At 52.3% G+C, this 17,102-nt stretch overlaps 6 protein-coding genes across 10 annotated transcripts; 3 read left to right on the top strand and 3 right to left on the bottom strand.

Annotated features, from left to right (window-relative positions):
• Nucleotides 1-835: 835 nt before the first annotated feature.
• LOC108090871 (late embryogenesis abundant protein ECP63) lies at nt 836-9,415 on the bottom strand. Of its 3 annotated transcripts, XM_017189763.2 has the most exons (4): nt 9,233-9,415; nt 8,385-8,396; nt 2,233-2,415; nt 836-1,742 (listed from the first exon to the last, which is right to left on the bottom strand). In XM_017189763.2, exons 1-4 carry the CDS (start codon nt 9,249-9,251, stop codon nt 1,252-1,254), a joined length of 705 nt encoding a protein of 234 aa, XP_017045252.1. In that variant the 5' UTR covers nt 9,252-9,415; the 3' UTR covers nt 836-1,251. The 3 variants fall into 3 exon arrangements, with proteins under 3 accessions (XP_017045252.1, XP_017045254.1, XP_017045253.1); XM_017189765.2 differs by lacking the exon at nt 8,385-8,396; XM_017189764.2 differs by lacking the exons at nt 8,385-8,396; nt 9,233-9,415 and adding an exon at nt 2,469-2,603.
• On the top strand, nt 4,986-6,140 carry LOC108090870. The gene is made up of 2 exons (XM_017189762.2): nt 4,986-5,147; nt 5,224-6,140. The coding sequence occupies exons 1-2, from the start codon at nt 5,010-5,012 to the stop codon at nt 6,004-6,006; spliced, it is 921 nt and encodes a 306-aa protein (XP_017045251.1). The 5' UTR covers nt 4,986-5,009; the 3' UTR covers nt 6,007-6,140.
• LOC108090869 lies at nt 6,748-7,959 on the top strand. The gene is made up of 2 exons (XM_017189761.2): nt 6,748-6,960; nt 7,020-7,959. Exons 1-2 carry the CDS (start codon nt 6,763-6,765, stop codon nt 7,845-7,847), a joined length of 1,026 nt encoding a protein of 341 aa, XP_017045250.1. The 5' UTR covers nt 6,748-6,762; the 3' UTR covers nt 7,848-7,959.
• Nucleotides 9,416-9,863: 448 nt separating the features above from the next.
• Nucleotides 9,864-10,496, top strand: LOC108090656. The gene is made up of 2 exons (XM_017189435.1): nt 9,864-9,996; nt 10,053-10,496. Exons 1-2 carry the CDS (start codon nt 9,889-9,891, stop codon nt 10,446-10,448), a joined length of 504 nt encoding a protein of 167 aa, XP_017044924.1. The 5' UTR covers nt 9,864-9,888; the 3' UTR covers nt 10,449-10,496.
• Nucleotides 10,492-12,212, bottom strand: LOC108090654. Of its 3 annotated transcripts, XM_017189432.1 has the most exons (9): nt 12,107-12,212; nt 11,959-12,051; nt 11,798-11,907; nt 11,651-11,745; nt 11,466-11,594; nt 11,256-11,407; nt 11,054-11,198; nt 10,749-10,999; nt 10,492-10,691 (listed from the first exon to the last, which is right to left on the bottom strand). In XM_017189432.1, the coding sequence occupies exons 1-9, from the start codon at nt 12,170-12,172 to the stop codon at nt 10,572-10,574; spliced, it is 1,161 nt and encodes a 386-aa protein (XP_017044921.1). In that variant the 5' UTR covers nt 12,173-12,212; the 3' UTR covers nt 10,492-10,571. The 3 variants fall into 3 exon arrangements, with proteins under 3 accessions (XP_017044921.1, XP_017044923.1, XP_017044922.1); XM_017189433.1 differs by lacking the exon at nt 10,492-10,691 and having other exon boundaries at nt 10,916-10,999; nt 11,065-11,198; XM_017189434.1 differs by lacking the exons at nt 11,651-11,745; nt 11,798-11,907; nt 11,959-12,051; nt 12,107-12,212 and having other exon boundaries at nt 11,498-11,646.
• A 190-nt stretch (nt 12,213-12,402) lies between these two features.
• LOC108090967 (centrosomal protein of 131 kDa) lies at nt 12,403-16,641 on the bottom strand. The gene is made up of 7 exons (XM_017189913.1): nt 16,115-16,641; nt 14,654-16,028; nt 14,482-14,599; nt 14,287-14,424; nt 13,809-14,229; nt 13,095-13,750; nt 12,403-13,024 (listed from the first exon to the last, which is right to left on the bottom strand). Exons 1-7 carry the CDS (start codon nt 16,355-16,357, stop codon nt 12,598-12,600), a joined length of 3,378 nt encoding a protein of 1,125 aa, XP_017045402.1. The 5' UTR covers nt 16,358-16,641; the 3' UTR covers nt 12,403-12,597.
• Nucleotides 16,642-17,102: the final 461 nt, after the last annotated feature.

Raw genomic sequence — 17,102 nt, 5'->3', positions numbered from 1 at the left:
TGCCTGGCGAAAAGTTCCCCGACATATCGGAGGACAAAATGCGAGCTTCTATTAGCAAATTTCAGCATGTTTCGGTCAATTTGTATGGATCCCATCCATCCCGTCCGCATCCATCTCCATGGAACTGGTCCACCTTTGTGCGGAAGTTTCACATGGCGACGTTGCATATTTCAAAGGGTCCGCTGATGAGACAAAGCAATGGAAACTGTAGGGGGAGGGAGGAGAAAGGAGACAGGAGTAGAAAACAATACCGACATTATTTCCTTCGCAACAAATTTCCCGGTGTTCTTCGTCGTAACTTCGCCAAAAGAGAGACGCGACTGAAGCGCTGTCTAATTTGTACTGCTGAAAACCCTACTCGCTCGAAACTACTATTTATTTAAAACTGAACTCGTATCCACTTACCGATGGCAATCTGGATCTTATCTCTCGCACTCAATCTTATTACCCTTCTCTAACCTCTTGCATTGAGCAGCTTGCAGGATTTACCTAATCTCAAAGGCGGGGAACATAAGCGTGGTCACCAAATGATATAAAGTCCAGCAATTCTATTAATAATCAAACATAAAATTACAATTTAACGGAAAGATGAGTTCGGGAACTCAAACATCCTCTACGCGTGTAAATGCAGGAAGTAAATAAAGAAGACGGAAGTCCCATAGATAGATGGCGCTGTACAGCATGTAGAAACCGTGTAAGTATATGTAAAGAAACAACCAACTCATTCTGTAAGATTACGCGCTTGACTTAAATGTAGGGTAAAGTATTGTTACCATAAGAGCCTCACTTCCGCTTTAGCCGCCAATTGAAAGTCAAAACTCTTGCGAGTCCAATATTTTAAAAACACATTTGCAATGTATTGTGCAAGAGCTAAAGGTACTTAATCATACATTTTTACATAAACAGAATATACGTATATAAAAGCATCTCAACGTCGCCGAGTGTAAAATATCAAAGGCCTCAAGTAACAGTAAAAGTAAATCAACCGAGGGGAACGAAGGGTTAGCTGCGATTTGTGCGGACAGAGATGTGCGAAACGCTCACACCAAAAGCAGCGGCCTCCTATACAAGTGGAGGACTACTACCAATACCAGCGAGATTTCAAAAATATGTGTGTGTATATATTCAATCGAGGATTAGCATCACATTACTGGCACTCGTTACATTGAAGCAAATTCCCTCTGTTTCCGGTTCCGTTTGCAAGCACTTCACATCGAGATATTGCGAGCTGCCCGGCGGAGGCGCTCCCCTCTACTTCTGGCCGAGGTGGAGCTTGCCGAGCAGGGCGTTGGCCTGCTGCCCGGCGGACTCCTGGGCCTGCCCGGCCGCCTCCTGGACGCTCTTCTCGACGGACTGCCGCTTCTGGTCGACGTACTGGTTGGCCTCCTGCAGCTTCTGGTCCACCGCCTGGCCGGTCTGCTTGAGGGCCCCGTCGATGGCGCCCTCCGCCTGCTTCAGCTTCTGGTCCGCCACGGTCTCGGCGGCCTTCACGCTCTTGTTGATGGCGTCGTTGGCCGCCTTCTTGGTCTGGTCCACCGCGTTGGCCGCCGCCCGCTGGGAGGCCTCGGCCACGTTGGCGGCCGCCTGCTTCGAGTTCTGGGCGACGGCCTGCGCCTGCGCCACCGTGTTGTCCACCGCCTGCCTGCCCTGGTTGACTGCTCCGGCGGCGCGGTTCACGCCCTGGTCGATCGCTTGGCCAGCCTTCTGGGCCTCGGCGGAGGCCAGAGCGGCGGCTTCCTTGGCTGCAAGGAGGCAATTTAATATGGGTCCTTTTTAGTAAGTAGTTAATAATGCAATAACATTTCAGGAATTCAAGAAACATCTCAGAAAGAAACATATGTATATTATATATAGCTTTTAATGTAGAAGCTGCTCAGCATTATTTGAAAACGTTATCTAAAGCGCAAAAACATTTCTGAGAAATTCGAGTTGCGTCATCGGGTCAATTTGGCAATCCATTAATTATGTTTCAAAGTGGTTCTTTTCTTTAGATCAATTCTATTTATGAAAGATGTTTCTGAACAAGTTTTTTTCGAAATAGAAAGGTGCTTGTAAAATCGTATATGATCTTGTTTGTTATTACTCAGTTAACATTTTGGCTTTTCTTCTACGAGTATATAGTTTGAATTTAAAAATTATTAAGATGATATACATTTGCAGATTGTTAATCGTTAATCTTCCTGAATAATGCATTTAATTTTTATTTTATTTTATATGATTTTTTGAGCTTACCCGTGCTGGCGGCCAGCTGCTCGGCCTCTCCCTTGGTCTGCTGCACCGACTGGCCGACCTTCTTGGCCTGCTCCTCGGCGAGCTTCTGGGCCTCGGAGGCCTTCTCGTTGGCGAGCTTCTCGGCCTCGTCCTTCTTCTTGCTGAACAGGTTGGCCGTCTTGTCGCCGAAATTCTTCAACGAGGCTGGGGAGGAAGGGAGGGATTAGATCTCGGTGCGGCTGGGAAAGTCGGGTTACTTTGGTTCTGGCGGCTGGGAAACATGCTGACTGGCTCTCTGAATGCTAACTAAGCTCTGGGCTGGCGCCAATTATAATTTATAGCCTGATTTTAATCAGCGGGATTGGCCGCCGATCGGATGCGAGATTTCAGATTCCAAATTCCAGGCTGCTAATTGCCGAAACATAATCAGAAGCAAATCAGCTGAAGCATGAACTATATACATGACTCAAGTCGAACCCGAATCGATTACCGAATCGATTGGACTGGGACAGTTTTTTATATTAATAGAAACTGCGCAACTAGGGGCTGCTCAAATCGTGATCGAGCGCCCCATGTCGTCAGCCCCGAGTTTAAGGCAAATTAGCCGCTCAGAATACTACTCGCACTTAATAAGAATTAACGAGCGCCACTTTTTCAGTCCCTCGAATATGCATTCACTTGGAGTGACGTGAGCTCCCCCTCAAATAGAAACATTGTGCCACCAAATGGGGAATGGGGAATGGGCAACCGGGCGAAATGGCGAATCGGAAGCGGAATTTCTTTGTCTACAAATATTGGATACTATGTACCCGTGTATGCAAATATTTTGGTTATTCGGCGAATGTGATGTCATGAGTGGGCAACCACTCTCCACGCTTTCTGATTGCGATCGGGAATGTGTTTGTTCTAATTCGCTAGAGATACTTTAATGGCCCGCCACTCGGCCCATTTCGAAATAGTTCGTTTGCGGCCAATTTCATGCCGCGTTTAATGATCCACACGCCTCCGCGGAGGCTGCGATTTGTGCGAAGGTAATACGTGTAGAGGTATCGGATTGAGGAATGTGGGAATGTGGGATCGGTGGAGGTGTTAAAACAGTCTTCACTCGGTGAAGAAACGGGGTGCTCCAGAGGAATTTGATGGTTTCTAATGGCTATGGAACGCGTGTGGCATTGAACTTGCTAATAATCCAGGAATTCGGGTGGAATAATCGTGCATTCTACATTGTACTACTAATATTTATGTACAGAGGGTCATTCTTGTGTGTGCTGCTTTCGAAATTAAAATCTTACTAAATATACTCGTACTCGCACGCTATATCGCTATAGAGAGATATAAATTGCGAACTTAAATTCAAATGGATCTGAAGGGAATGCCGCATCTATAAGGCAAACTCCCCATTTGCGTTGCGTCTAGCCAAGTTCGTGCGTATAAAAGACGCACTTTTACGACCCAAAGCATTTGCGTAGTACGACGCATTTGGTTCTGAGCGGTCTTCGTTAGATACAGAGCTTGTGGTCAGTGCCAAAACCGGCTGGAAGCAGGGCCACAAGGTAACACAATCGGCCGAGAGCCCGGACCCACTCTCGCAGCCTCAGTCGCTTTTGTTTTTTTATTTTTTTCGACGTCGTTCCCGCACCGCAGATAATGCGCAGAAGCCTCTGAATAGAGGAAAACCTGTAGCCAGTACACGAGAACCCACTCACACTCATACTAACACTCACACTCACACTCATGCCAACACTCATACCAACACCCCTGCCGCCAGAGAATGAATCGCCGGATGAATATCTATGAGTAACTGCGATTCGAGGTCTGCCGACTCGCGTTCCACACCAGTTCTGGATGCCCAAAAGAGCCCACTCCGCATCCGAATCGATGGAGCTGCTCTCTGTTGTTGTTGTCGTTCATTCGGTTGCTGATGATGTCATGTGAGACACCACAGTGGAATGGAGACACAATGTGTGTGTGTGTGCTCGTACAGCAAACACTAGCAGCGCGTGGCAGAGAGCGGTGGCACGGAACTCGCACGCCCAACAAACCAACCAACCAACCTACCAACCGGTTGTGCCGACTCTCGGCAGTCGTCATCCGTTCGAAGGTCGCCTGAGTCAGCTGGCAGCGAGCCAGGAGGCCAAAGGATTCGTGTCCTGTCCAAGGGGGAATCCACGATGGCTGATGGCTGGTGGCTGATGTCATGGCCCGCCAGGTAAATCGATAATCGGAAAGAGCGAGGGCAGGTCGGAGTCAGACATCGGCCCTATTTACGAGTTACGGATTGCGGATTGCGGGTTGCGGGTTATGCTAATGACTATGAAGTCACTGGAGTTGATCGAATCGCGGAGTGCTATCCGCTGCTCTTTGGGAGGGGTGGGAGCCACTGGCGCCTCCCGCTAAGGCAATTAGCCCCGACCTTGCCAGTGAATTAAGCGGGTGAAATAGGTAGAGTAATTCGACAGAATTAAAACAAATGGACTCTTGAGGCGGAATGGAATGATGGCGGAAGATACTTGTGATTCCAGCTGTTACATACGCTTTCCGGCTTGTTTTCTCCGAGTGTAGCCAATAGGCAATTAAATTGAATGACCCTAAACCTGACCCACTGGCGAGCCAGCTAGTCAGCTACTCAGGCATTCCTCCGGAGCCACGAACTCGTAATTCGTAATTGAATTAGCCGGACGTTAGGGATGCCCGATGCTCCGCAAGAGGAGTCCAATCGATTGGACGCACTGCCGCCCGGCGGAGGATACAAGTAGAGGAGTGGAACCGCCGCTCCGGACAGTCTGTAGGCCGCCGCGATGAAGCACCTACTCACCGCACTCGTCACCCTGCTCAGCCTGCTGCCGCGGGACGAGGTCCTGGGCTCGGGACCTCCCTGTCCGCGTCGCTACCTGCGCAGGATCAACGGCAAGTGCTACTACTTCTCGGTGAAGAAGGTGAGGGTTCCCAGGATCTACTATCCACTACCCAGGACACTCACTCAATAGAGAAACCCCCTCCTTTCCTTCGCAGATGAACTGGTTCGGGGCACTGAACAACTGCCTGCGGAAGGGACTCACCCTGGCGGACCTGAGCAACCAGCGGGATTTCGACGGGGCTGTGGGCTTCCTCAGCGGGCTGGGCAACACGGAGGACTTCTGGTTCGGGGGCAACGACCTGTACCACGAGGGCCGCTTCCAGTACATCAGCAACGGGCGGCTGGTGCGCTACTACAGCAACTACAGCAACGTGCTGCCCGTGGAGCACTCCGAGTGCGACGACTGCCTGGAGGTGCGCGTCCGCTCCCAGATCAACATGGTATCGGCGGACAACTGCCAGGAGCGGCAGTACTTCATCTGCTCGGAGCGCTACTGCCAGGAGCTGGACGAGGGCAAGAAGCCGAAGCACCACAGCCACGAGCACCTCCACCACTTCCACCACGACGTCGGCGACAGCGGGGACGGCGAGGCGGAGGAGGAGGCGGCCGACCGCCAGGAGCCCATTGCCAGCGGGTCCGCGGAGCAGGAGGAGCAGGACTCGGAGGCGGCGGCCGCAGCACCGGACGTGCCGGATGTGGAGGTCCCACCTGAGCCGGAAGTGCCTGGCGGATCGCCAGCTCCGGGAACCGAAGCCCCCGGAGGAGCAGAGAACCCTGCGACCGGAGAGGGAGCCACTCCCACTGCGGCTGCCGGCGAGGGAGAAGCCACCACAGCAGCGGCGGCTGTAGCCGAGGGAGCCACCCCCGCCCCCGCCCCTGGAGGAGAAGCCCCCGCAGCAGCAGTGACTCCTGGCGCCGAAACTCCGGCTCCAGCCTGAGCTGTGGAGCACCGCCCCATCCAATCCCGTCCCTCCCCACGATCACAAATAAACGAGAGCCGAGCATAAGAACAGATCTTTGAGAATATCATAAACTAGATTAAATATCCTACAACTTGGATGCGTCACTGTAATTGCATTTGGAAGCTGTTTCTAGACTACACTTGACTTCATGGTTTGACTTTAATAAATTGGGATCTTTGAGAATATTATAAGCTAGATTAAATACAACTTGGATTCGCTACTGACTACACTTGACTCCATGGCTTGACTTTAATAAATTGAAATTCAGTAAAAACTATTTGTGTGTTTCTTTGTTTTAAAGCCCAACTTCAGTTTTAGTGATTAAGAGGAACATGTAAGGAACATCGAATGCAATGAGTTGGTTACTTCCGATGACTTATTTCTCAAACAAGTGAATATAGTGAATCTCAGACTAATTAGGTTTCAATGGAAAGCAATTGAACTATCCAGAATCCCAGAAGGGCCCGCTCATTTACAACTGATCTTCTTCCGATGTGAATGCCAGTCGAGCACCAGCATAATTGTGGCACTGGTGGGCAGTGGTAAAGCAATTACCAACCGAGTAGCGAACCAGCGCACCACCATCACAAATCGCAGCCAATCGATTCGACGAACCTAATCAGTGGAGGAAAGTGCAGTGGGAAACCAAGAAACTCGGGAAGGGAGTTGGTCATCCGCTAATGCAGATGTCACGCCCCCAGAAGGGTATATATAGAACAGGGGGCGGCCCGCATGGGAACAGTTTGCTGGACAGGTGGCTCAGTTCGTCTGGCAGCCATGCGGATCCTTCCAATCCTGATACTGGCCCTAATGGCGATCCACTCGGGCAGCGCACGCCGCCAGTCCAAGAGGACCAAGGACAAGGGTCCTTGCGGCAAGCCCTTCCTGAAGGAGATCAACGGAAAGTGCTACTACGTGGCCGTCAAAAAGGTGAGAAGCCACCGAGGAGCCTCGAGGAGAGCTCAACTTAAACCCGAATCCCTTGGCAGATCAACTGGTTCGGCGCCCAGAACAACTGCCTGCGCAAGGGCCTCAACCTGGCGGACGTGTCCACGCCGGAGGACTTCCACGCGCTGGTGCGCCACATGGAGGCCCAGGTGGGCATGGACGACTTCTGGTTCGGCGGCAACGACCTGCAGACGGAGGGCCGCTTCACCTACATCAGCAGCGGGCGGCTGGTGCGCTACATGGGCGACGACGGCATGGTGGAGCCGACGCACCGCTCCAACATGGACGACTGCCTGGAGATCCGCATCCGGCCCAACCGCACCGTCGTGCTGGACGTGAACTGCCAGGAGAAGAAGTACTTCGTCTGCGAGCGCAGCCAGGAGAAGTGCGCCGTGCCCGCAGAGGAAACCTCTGGCGACGGGCAGCACCACAGCCACGAGCATCTGCACCACTTCCACCACGACGCCGCCAAGAAGGAGAAGCAGGAGGCGGGGACCGAGCGGCCGAGTGTGGAGAGCGATTCGCGGCCAGCTGACAATTCGAATTCAACGGAGGTCGGTTCCTCGGAGGAGGCGGAGGGGGGAGAGGTGGGGGCGGGCACGGATGCGGAAGCTGGAGCGGAAGGCGCGGCGCCTGCTGGTGAGGGTGGTGCGCCAGCGGAGGGCGGGGCGGCAGAGGGAGCAGAGGGAGCTGGGACGGAGCCGGCGGAGGGAGCGGCGACCACAGCCCCTCCGGCGGAAGGCGCCGCTGCAGGGACAGCTGCTCCGGCGGAGGGAGCGGCAACCCCGGCCGGCGAGGCCACCACTCCGGCAGCAGCTGCTGTGGCGCCGCCGGCAGAGGGAGGAGCCACCACAGCAGCTCCGGCCTGAGCACCTCGACCCACCCACCCGGCTGACCCACAGCAACACACACCTCGGCGATCGAAGAATGTTTGAGCTTTCACAAAATAAAATCGAATTCTAATCAATGGATTATTGATTGTGACGAGAACATTGTTTGGAAACAGGTTCACGACATAAAATTAACCACTTTGGGATTTGTAAAAAAGGAAAACATCTTAATTTTGTGTATAAGAAAATATTCTATTTAAAAACCAAATCTGATTAGCCGCAAAAAATTACAAAAAATTCCCCAGGTATGGAATCACCTATCAAAGAATGTGTTCAATTTGTTTTCAAGTTCCGAATGGAATTCCTTAGGTTCTATAAGAAAACCAAAGCACAATAATTTCTGGATAGTTTATAAAATAAATTATTTAATCTCCAGGCATGCTTTAAAAAAAAAAAACAAATAAAAAGATGCAGCTACTAAGGTTGAACTACGCAGTCGGTGAGGAATGTCTAGGGCTGAATAACATTATCAAGTAAGCTAAATTCGTGGAAAGTTCACCAGTGGGGGTTACTTACATTTCGACGCATCTGTTTGGCATTGAGTGGGAACAGATAATAGTATTAGGTACATATAGAGTTAGCATATGATCTGTATAATAGAAATAGACGCCTATCTCGAGTGCCGATGCTTGAGTGAGCGCTTTCAAGTGGAATCTACTGCAGAAGAATTTCAGAAATCGGAAGCAAGACGGACGTTAGAACTCTGGTTTTTGCACCCACTTCAAAGAGCCAAGTGCTCCGTTCAAGGAACACCACGGAGCACGGCCCCTGAAGACCCGGAGTATATGTACGTATATATAATATGTTTCCACACAGCGCGTAGTGTGTATCTAGGCAGCTATAATTATATATACGTATCATCATCTTTGGGGTGTGGGATGTGCCAGCGAGAACGGCAACTTGTAGTCCGTTTGAAGCTACATATAACTGCGCCATAATTGGCTTACGTATCATCCGCAGCGTCGTCATCACCATCACCATCACCATCATCGGAGCCAAGCCAAAAGCCAGGCAGCAACGGTAGCGGCAATTAGCTTTAGCTACTGCCACCCGTATCGGATCGAACACGCCCGAACGGCCGCCCCGCCCAGTCCAGTCCGGTCCACGTCCCCAGTGGCCAGCTGCTCGGACTCCTGGCTTCCGACTCCTGGCTGATGACGGTGATGATGTAACTGGTGTTTACGGCCATCCTTGCTTGCAATGCTGTCATGAACTACCACGATTAACTCACTCACTGCACGTAGTAATATATATATATGTGTATATATGTCATACACAGCTGCACACAATGGGTACATACGTATGCTAGACCTAAGATTTCTAATTTCGAAACTTTCACATCGGCGATATGGGGCTTTCTTTACCTGAAATCGAGCTGAACATTTTGGAACTTTTGGTGCTTCTCGGTCCTTGGAGTCGGGGGAACTGATTCTCGGATTCTGTACTAGATCGCTTTGGAATTTGCGGCCAGCGAGCTTGTTATTTTCGGAGGAGCGCGTTTATTTTTAAACGTCCGACTGCGTCGAGAGCAAAGAAACTTATAAACTCGTATAGACTGTAAGCGAAAGCATGGTAGAATAAGTAAGGTAGTTGCGAGCGCCACCCGAGCGGCAGCGGGCTGAGCCCGAACCACCGATTCGGCAGTCACTGTCGTCCGCTAGAGGCGCTTTCCTTTTGCTGGTTAACAGATATTTAACATTGGACAACATTTTCCCAAACACTCCAACCGATATTCAGAACGTTAAGGGACTACACCCAAGAAAAATGATTGGAAGAAAAAATTGGAAGTGAAAGTCCGTTAACGTGTATTAATTTAAGACATATGATAGAATTTTGTTAAAACAATAATTTGATTAGCAATAAATATTTATTATTTAGAACAAAAAAATAATCAAATGGAAATTGCAGTCACTAGAATGAAATTGATTAAGCCATGGCAAAATGGATTTATCAGTTCCACAGCAGTTTAAGCTAATTTCAAAATCCGCTCATTACATTTCCACATAGAACCCAGAACAAAATGAGTCGACTGGTGCGATTTGTCTGCTGCCTTCCCATACTTTTGCTCCACTTGCATGTCAAGGAGGTAAATGCCAAGGGAATATGTCTCTATCTCAGCGAAAAAAGAGTAAGTTCGTCAAAGAAACTCAAAGCCATTCAAAGTTTAGCAACAACGTGCAACAGGCTTCTTGGTTTGAGGCCCTAGCTGTCTGCCAAAGTTATCGCATGTGCCTGGCTGACCTAAGCACCGAAGTCACCCTGATCCAGATGGAAGAAAAGTGGAACCCAGACGACCACGAGTATTGGTTCGGCTTGAACTCGCACGAGAAATTCACCTACAGATACGTATCCAACAACAAGTCGATTGAGTACGCTCCACGGAATTCTAAGCTCGCGAGCGAAGGACAGTGCGCCTTTGTGAAGCACGAACGCGGCTTTTACAAATTTGCGTCTGCGGACTGCTTCGACCATAAGAGGTTCATCTGCAGCAGAACCGAAATGTGCGACGGGGAAAACCTGAGGCATGGAGTGTCCCACTGTTCCATTTCCGAAGAGGAGAAACAAGTTGTAGCCCTCTAATTCGTAGATCGTAGTTCAAAGCACGCAATAAATGCTGAGGAAATAATATTTGTATGCCTCTGTATTCAGTTTGTGAAGCGGGCTTTGTTAAGGTTCCAATTGATACGTTATCCTACCTAGCGTTTAGACTCCGGAGGCTTTTCGCTTGACTGCTGACTTTAGCTGAGATACACGTGCTCGACACTTAGCCTTGTAGGCCTGAACCAGTCGACCCCCTGGTGAAATGGCAATTAAGGCATGAATCTGTGGGCGATAGGATGGCAATGAATTGCTTGTCTCACGCTGTGCACTGTCTCTTACCTCCAGATATTGCAGCTCTCTTTCGTACTGCAAACACTCCTCCAAGAGGCCCAGAGTGATTTTAAACTTTTCCGCTCCTAGGATGTAGGTCATTTCACCAATGTTCTGCTTGTACCACTTGGCATAATTGTCCAGATTTTTCTCAATATCCATCGTTGATGCCGTGGCAGCCCTTGCAGTCAGCAGCAAGTGGAGCAGGGATGTCAGACAGCCAGTAGAAGCGGTTTGCAAAAGTCTATTTTTCAAATACTCTGAAAAAATATACACAATATAAAAAAGCTAGTACTTAGGGGGTGAACCTTTACTTTTAACAAACAAGACGGTTTCTGGGTTTTCAGAGATGGCGATGGACTGCACTAAAATTAGGTAGAACCTCCAGTGCTTAAAGTTCTCCGACTTTGACTGTTTAAAAAGGTATTGGAGAACTTCCTCGTGACGTTCAAGAAAGAGCTGATAACAAACGCAAGTAAGAACATTTTTTTACTCTGTTATATAAAATCATTAAACCTTTTCACAGAGATGCTTCACAAAAGTAAGTTCGTCTACGCCCTCATTGATCCATGCGCTGAAATTTGCGAATGCTTCGGTAATACTCTCCGCTCGGTGAAGCTCCAGCAAGGTGCTTAAATGCATCTTTATACACAAACTTATGGCTTTATCTAATAAAAGTGTAAACTTATTAGGTAAAATTGACTCGGACTAGGGAGAATTACACACCAGGTAGAGCTTTTCGTAAAGGTTCTACGTACCCCAAATTGCTTATTTTGGGATTGTTGAGAAGGCCGGAGTAGAGGTTGCCCAAAGCAGCAGTAAGTATCTCTTTTAACCTCAACCCAGAGTCGACATCTGAAGGTGGACATAAGTTTAAGAGGGAAAGTGATAAGGATTGGCGTACTACAAACTGTAAGCCGCATATGTAAAAATATTTTCTAGAAGCTTAAACTCAGATTCCAGGAATATAATCATGTCCACCTGCAGTTGATCCGAGTCCTTCTTGCTGTGAATAAATGACAAGACGAGTTAATGATTACTTACAGCGCCAAACCTACCAGAGAATGTATTCAGTGGCCGTCAGGTAGCCGAGGTCCTGGAGCTGAAGGAGCACCCGGAAGCTTCCGACATTTGTGGGCAGCTGGCAAAAGAACTTGGCGGCCAGCATCTGAAGGTAAAGAAAGTTTGAATTTGAACCTTTATCATGTTAACTCCTCACCTTCTCCTTGGCATTTAGGATCTTCAGAAGCTGCTCAAACTCGAATTTTTCAACCAATCCTTGTCGCTGAACTCCGCACTGCTTTTCTATGGTCTGGATGAAAGATCTTGATTAATTTAATCAGCATGAATTTAGATTACGAACTTACCCTACAAACTAAGCCGAAGCTGTTGCCGATGTGCGAATATCTGTCGGAAACCTCTAAAATATCCATATTTCGCGGTTAAATCTAAAGTAAACACTCTTTATTTTTTGTACCGTTCGCAGTGTGACCGTAGGTTTCTAAAAAAATACGAAATATACCCAAACTTATCGATCGTAGAGTGGCTTAAATAATATCCGTTACACTTTAAATCATTTTCAAAGAAAATCAAGTTAGCTAAAAAAATGCTACAATGTATAATTATTATTAAATCTTCTGGAATTGAAAACTCTTTTATTTTGATTCCGAGCGCCTATATTTGTTTTACTACCTAGCTTTAGCAATTAGCTTATCCTTTAGATACATTATTTAGATACGTTCCGTAGAACTTTAAGAAATTTATCTTAGTCTATTGATATTATTTAAAGTGTTCTTAACATTAATATTTGAGCTTCTTTGCTTGGAGTTCCCATGGGTTAATGATGAATAAGGGATGTCTACTTGACGCAGTAATCCTTGCGCTGCTGCCTGATCACCGCGTTCAGCTTGAGGCACTGCTGACGGAGGGCATCGTTGTCGCCCTTCAGGATCTCGATGGTCTCCTCCTGCCGCTGGATGGTCTGGTGCACCCGCTTCTGGAGCTGCTCCATTTCCTGCTTGTGCCGCTCGCTAAGCACTCCGAGCTCGCTCTGGATGTCCGCGTTGAGGTTTTCCCGCAGCCGGTCCCGCTCCATGATGATGTCGCCGCACATCTTCTTGCTGTGGCCGAGCTCCAGCTGGAGCTGCTGCACCTCCGCCTGGCTGTTCCGCACCTGGGCGTCCGCCTCCGCCAGCTTGCCGCGCGTCTCGGCGTACTTCTCCCGCAGCGACTTCTCCACGCTCTCGGCCAGAGCCAGGTCCTTCTCATGCTTCTCCTTGAGCCGACTGAAACCGGAAACAGGAATATCTCTAATCCAATCCAATCCAATTCAATCCTAAGGCTGGCTCTACTCACGTGATCTTCTGCTCGTGCTCCTCGCCGTGCTGCAGTGCATCCGCCTCCATTCGCACCACCAGCTCGTCCAGCTGGCGGTCCCGCTCCGCCCGGTAGTGCTGCCTGATGGCGTTCTCCTTCTCCGCCTGCGCCAGCTTGGCCCGGTTCTCGTGCTCCGCCTTCCACAGCTCGAAGTCCGCCCGGTACTGCTGCTCGATGGTGTTGACGCGGTTCTGGTACTTCTCCTCCTGCTTGGCCATGCGCTCCTGCATATCGAACCTGGCCTGCTCCAGCTCCTGCTCCTGCTCCCGCAGCGCCTCCTGGCGGCGCGCCTGGTGGTCGCTCTCCCGCTGCCGCAGCTCCGCCTGGAGGCGCTCCCGCTCCGCGGCGAACTCCTCGGTGAGCTTCTGGCGCTGCTCGGCCTGCGCCCGCTGCTCCTCCTCCAGCTGGCGCTCGAAGCGCTCCCGGATGGCCGCCCGCTCCTTCTCGATCACCGCCTCGCGGTCCTGGGCGCAGCTCTCGCGGATGCCCGTCTCGATCTGCTCGTGCTTCGTGCGCGCCTCCTCCAGGGCGTCCAGCAGCTGCATCTGGTGGGCGCGCTTCAGCTCGGTCACCTCGCGCTGGTGGTCGCAGTTCATCTTGTTGATCTCCGCCTCCAATCCCTTGACAGTGAGCTCCTTAAAGGGACAATAGATGAGGCATTAGATACAGAGGGAACCCCTCCTAACCGCCTACCTTGATCTTCTTGGTGTTCTCGCGCACCCAGCGCTCGCGCCGGATCTTCTCGCCGGCCATGGTCGTCTCCTTGGTCCTGGCCAGCTCCGTCTCCAGGCGGTGCTCCCAGGCCTGGTTCTGGCTCTCCAGGCGGCGGGTTAGCGCCGCCACCTTCTCGCAGAGCGATCCCTTGTCCTTGAGCAGCTGCTCGATGAAGCCCTGGTGGCGGGTCACCACCTCCTCGTAGTGCTTCTTCTGGTCGCGCAGCTTGGCGGCCGCCGAGGACTTCTCCGCCCGCAGGCTCTTCTGCTTCTCGCCGCGCAGCTGCAGGACGTGCTCCTTGGACAGGTGGATGGCGTTGGCCAGCTCGTTGGCCCGCAGGCTGAGGGCGATGACCCGCCTGGCCAGCTGGTGGTTGGGCAGCATCAGCAGCTCCGAGAGCCTGGCAATGCGTTCGGAGATAGATCAGATAGCTAAGGACTCTAAGGTCTTCACTCACTTTGGCACCTCGTCGGTGACGTCGGGCTCCACCACGAACTCCACCTCGGATCGGTTGCTGTCCGGGATGGAGCGACGGGTTTCCATCAGCGTCTTGTCGCAGCTGCTCTCCACGTTGTTCAGATACGCCAGGATGTCCCTGTTGGGAAGGGTTCAAGGTGAGATGATCGGGAGAAGATCCCTGTTATTTCCTCACTTGTACTTGTCTCCGCTCTCGGGAACTGCTCCCTCGCTGTGGGTCGTTGTTTCGGCGGTCTCGCATCGGGAATCCAGCTTCAGGTTCAGCTCACTGGGAATGCGCTCTGAAAAGTTGTCTGGAGAAGAGCAGAATATAGCCGATCCTTAGCCGCACGCGCCCCCCAACTCACCCCTCTTTTTGTCCTCCTCGATCTCCTTGATGACGGACACGATCTCGTCGTACGTGGAGTCCCTGGAGTCCTCGTTCGACTTCAAGGAGAGCTGCGAGGCGGAGTCGTTGTCCTGGCCCTCGTCCAAGTCCTCCAGGCCTCGCTTGTGCTCGAACTGCTTCTGCTCCTGCATGCTCATCCAGCTGTCCACCTTGTCCAGGTTGTACTCCGTCAGCTTGCGCTCCTCCCGCAGGCTGCCCACGCTGATGGCCTTCTTCAGCTTCCCCAGCGGGGCCGATCCCGGCTTGGTCCCCTTGCTGGACTTGCTGCTCCTGGCCACGGGGTCCGCGCTGGCGGGCTTCACGTTCTCCTTCTTCTTGCCCACGAACGGCGGAGTGGAGGCCACCTTGAGGTAGTTGCTGATCACCGACTCGGAGCTGCCGCTCCCGAAGGCCCTCCTGTCGTCCTGCACCGCCGGCAGGAAGTTGCTCTCGGCCCCGAAGTTCCTCTGGTTGGAGGCGGATCTGTAGGAGGCGGCCCCGCCGTTGGCGGAGGAAGCACTGGTGACCTGGTTCCTGGTCTCGGACAGGTTGTTCTGCTTCTCCTTCGGCGGAGAGGCGTACTTGTCCAGGAAGTTGCAGCTGGGGAGCAGCTCGATGTTGTTGAGGGTCTCGCCTCCCAGGTGGTTCTTCACCACCTGGACGGCCTGCTTGTACTCCCTGATGACGTTCAGTTCCGGGGTGGGGGCCTCTGGAACTGTCTCTGGAACCGGAACCTTCCCCGGGGAGGAGGAGGAGGATGACTCCGCGAAGCGGCAGCTGGGCGCGTCGCAGGCGCACTTGGCCTCCGAGGCAGAGGCCTCCGTGGTGCTCGTGGTGGAGGAGGAGCGCGTGCTGCAGGTGCAGTTCTCCGAGGGGCACTTGGGGTACTCGTAGGTCTCGGCCAGCACCTCCCCCTCGGCGGCGGCAGAGGAGCCGAAGTGCACGGACTTCTTCTGGCCGCCGGAGTCGGCCGGCTCCCCCTTGCCCAGGAAGCTGGGCAGCGCGAGGGGTCCGGGAGCAGAGATGCTGGGCCGCACCTCCTGCTTGTCATTGTCGCAGTCGCTGGAGTCCAGGTCCGCGTGCACGTTGGGCTTGCTGAAGGAGACCCTGCCGGGGAGGTCCGGCTTGGCGGTGCGCTGCAGCAGGGCCCCGCTGCTGAGGCCCTGCGCGGAGGGGAAGGAGGCCGCCATGGCCACCAGGTGCTCCAGGTGCTCCCCCTCCTCGCTGCTGTCGGGGGTGCGCTTGTGCAGCGAGTAGTCCGACTCGGAGGAGTTGCAGGTGCTGCGGCAGAGCCAGCTGCGCTTGATGGGCTCCTCCAGCAGGGACTTCAGCAGGTCGTTGGAGGACACTTGTCGCTGGAAGGGTCAGTTACGTCACTGAACAATCGGGGAGTGGGAAGAACGGAATGGGGAGTGGGGAGTGGGGAGTGGGGAGCACCTACCTTGTGGCGCAGCTCCTTGTCGACGAAGAAGCTGCCCAGACGACGGCCGCACTTGGGGTCCGCGGACTGCGGTCTGCCCAGGAAGGGCGAGGAGCGGCTGCGCTGCTGCAGGAAGGTGGCCGAGCGGGGCCGGAAGTGTGGACACGGGCTGTGGAGGGTCGTCAGCGAGCGAGCGGCGAGCTTAGGCTTCGATTTCTGGCGGGCGGCGAGGTTGATCTGCGAGCCCCTAAGACATAGATCCATAATAGCTTCTAAGCTGGGCCCGCATCTGGATTCTAGACGGTTGCTGGCGGCTGAGTAGCTGAGTTAGTTGCCATCGCCTACTGCCTTTAGAGCCGGACTGACTCCAGTTCTCCCGGAGTTGGCTGCGCCCAGCGGAAACCGCCACCGTTCGTATCGATTAAACGCATGTGCTCGCCACGAGGGTCAGATGTTGGTCAGCACTGCAACCCCCGAAGCCGAGGGCAGTTGACATGGTTACAGCACCACCTCAACCACCTCAACCAGCTCAACCACCTCAACGACTCAACGAACACACCTGACCCACCCCCACTCGGCGGAACAGGTGTCGCGTCCCCTCCATGATTCACCACTCCAGTCCCACTCCAGCGAACCACTACTTCGTTACGTAGTTACTGTTCGTGCACCGCCATCAATCACTGATTGGGACGACCAGTGGCAGCGGGGCAATCAATCACGGAGGGCCCTGATTGCGGCTGGAGCTCACCGGAGCGAAGGTCACGGCTCGGGTTCAATGCCAGACCCGGCAAACACTTTCGGTTTCGGTTTCGTTCGCCCACTCCCTGAGCTCGTGGTCTCGACATTCCCAGGGCGTTCAGTTCAGATAGCTGGCCTACCTGGTATCTCCCGACTTAGCAGGCATTACCCCGAATAATTACAGAAATAACACTCGCAGCAAGTCGGCCAAATTAGCCAGCGAGGTCTGGAATGTAGATCTATCAATTTCCCTATCGCGATGGCAATTCGC

Source organism: Drosophila ficusphila, unplaced genomic scaffold (genome assembly GCF_018152265.1).
Source record: "Drosophila ficusphila isolate 14025-0441.05 unplaced genomic scaffold, ASM1815226v1 contig_414, whole genome shotgun sequence".
Lineage (NCBI taxonomy): Eukaryota > Metazoa > Arthropoda > Insecta > Diptera > Drosophilidae > Drosophila > Drosophila ficusphila.
This window is presented reverse-complemented; position numbering and strand designations above follow the sequence as displayed.

Excerpts from the sequence above, each read along its gene's own strand:
- LOC108090870 (XM_017189762.2), top strand. The coding sequence starts at position 5,010 with ATGAAGCACCTACTCACCGCACTCGTCACCCTGCTCAGCCTGCTGCCG. Across the intron at positions 5,148-5,223 it reads ACTACTTCTCGGTGAAGAAG|ATGAACTGGTTCGGGGCACT; the intron begins GTGAGGGTTCCC and ends TTTCCTTCGCAG.
- LOC108090869 (XM_017189761.2), top strand. The coding sequence starts at position 6,763 with ATGGGAACAGTTTGCTGGACAGGTGGCTCAGTTCGTCTGGCAGCCATG. Across the intron at positions 6,961-7,019 it reads ACTACGTGGCCGTCAAAAAG|ATCAACTGGTTCGGCGCCCA; the intron begins GTGAGAAGCCAC and ends ATCCCTTGGCAG.
- LOC108090871 (XM_017189763.2), bottom strand. Across the intron at positions 1,743-2,232 it reads GCAGCTGGCCGCCAGCACGG|CCAAGGAAGCCGCCGCTCTG; the intron begins GTAAGCTCAAAA and ends GCCTCCTTGCAG.
- LOC108090656 (XM_017189435.1), top strand. The coding sequence starts at position 9,889 with ATGAGTCGACTGGTGCGATTTGTCTGCTGCCTTCCCATACTTTTGCTC. Across the intron at positions 9,997-10,052 it reads TCTATCTCAGCGAAAAAAGA|GCTTCTTGGTTTGAGGCCCT; the intron begins GTAAGTTCGTCA and ends AACGTGCAACAG.
- LOC108090654 (XM_017189432.1), bottom strand. The coding sequence starts at position 12,172 with ATGGATATTTTAGAGGTTTCCGACAGATATTCGCACATCGGCAACAGC. Across the intron at positions 11,908-11,958 it reads TCCTAAATGCCAAGGAGAAG|ATGCTGGCCGCCAAGTTCTT; the intron begins GTGAGGAGTTAA and ends CTTTACCTTCAG. Across the intron at positions 11,199-11,255 it reads TGAAGCATCTCTGTGAAAAG|CTCTTTCTTGAACGTCACGA; the intron begins GTTTAATGATTT and ends GTTTGTTATCAG.
- LOC108090967 (XM_017189913.1), bottom strand. The coding sequence starts at position 16,357 with ATGGATCTATGTCTTAGGGGCTCGCAGATCAACCTCGCCGCCCGCCAG. Across the intron at positions 14,600-14,653 it reads CGAGGAGGACAAAAAGAGGG|ACAACTTTTCAGAGCGCATT; the intron begins GTGAGTTGGGGG and ends GCTCTTCTCCAG. Across the intron at positions 14,425-14,481 it reads GAGAGCGGAGACAAGTACAA|GGACATCCTGGCGTATCTGA; the intron begins GTGAGGAAATAA and ends CCTTCCCAACAG.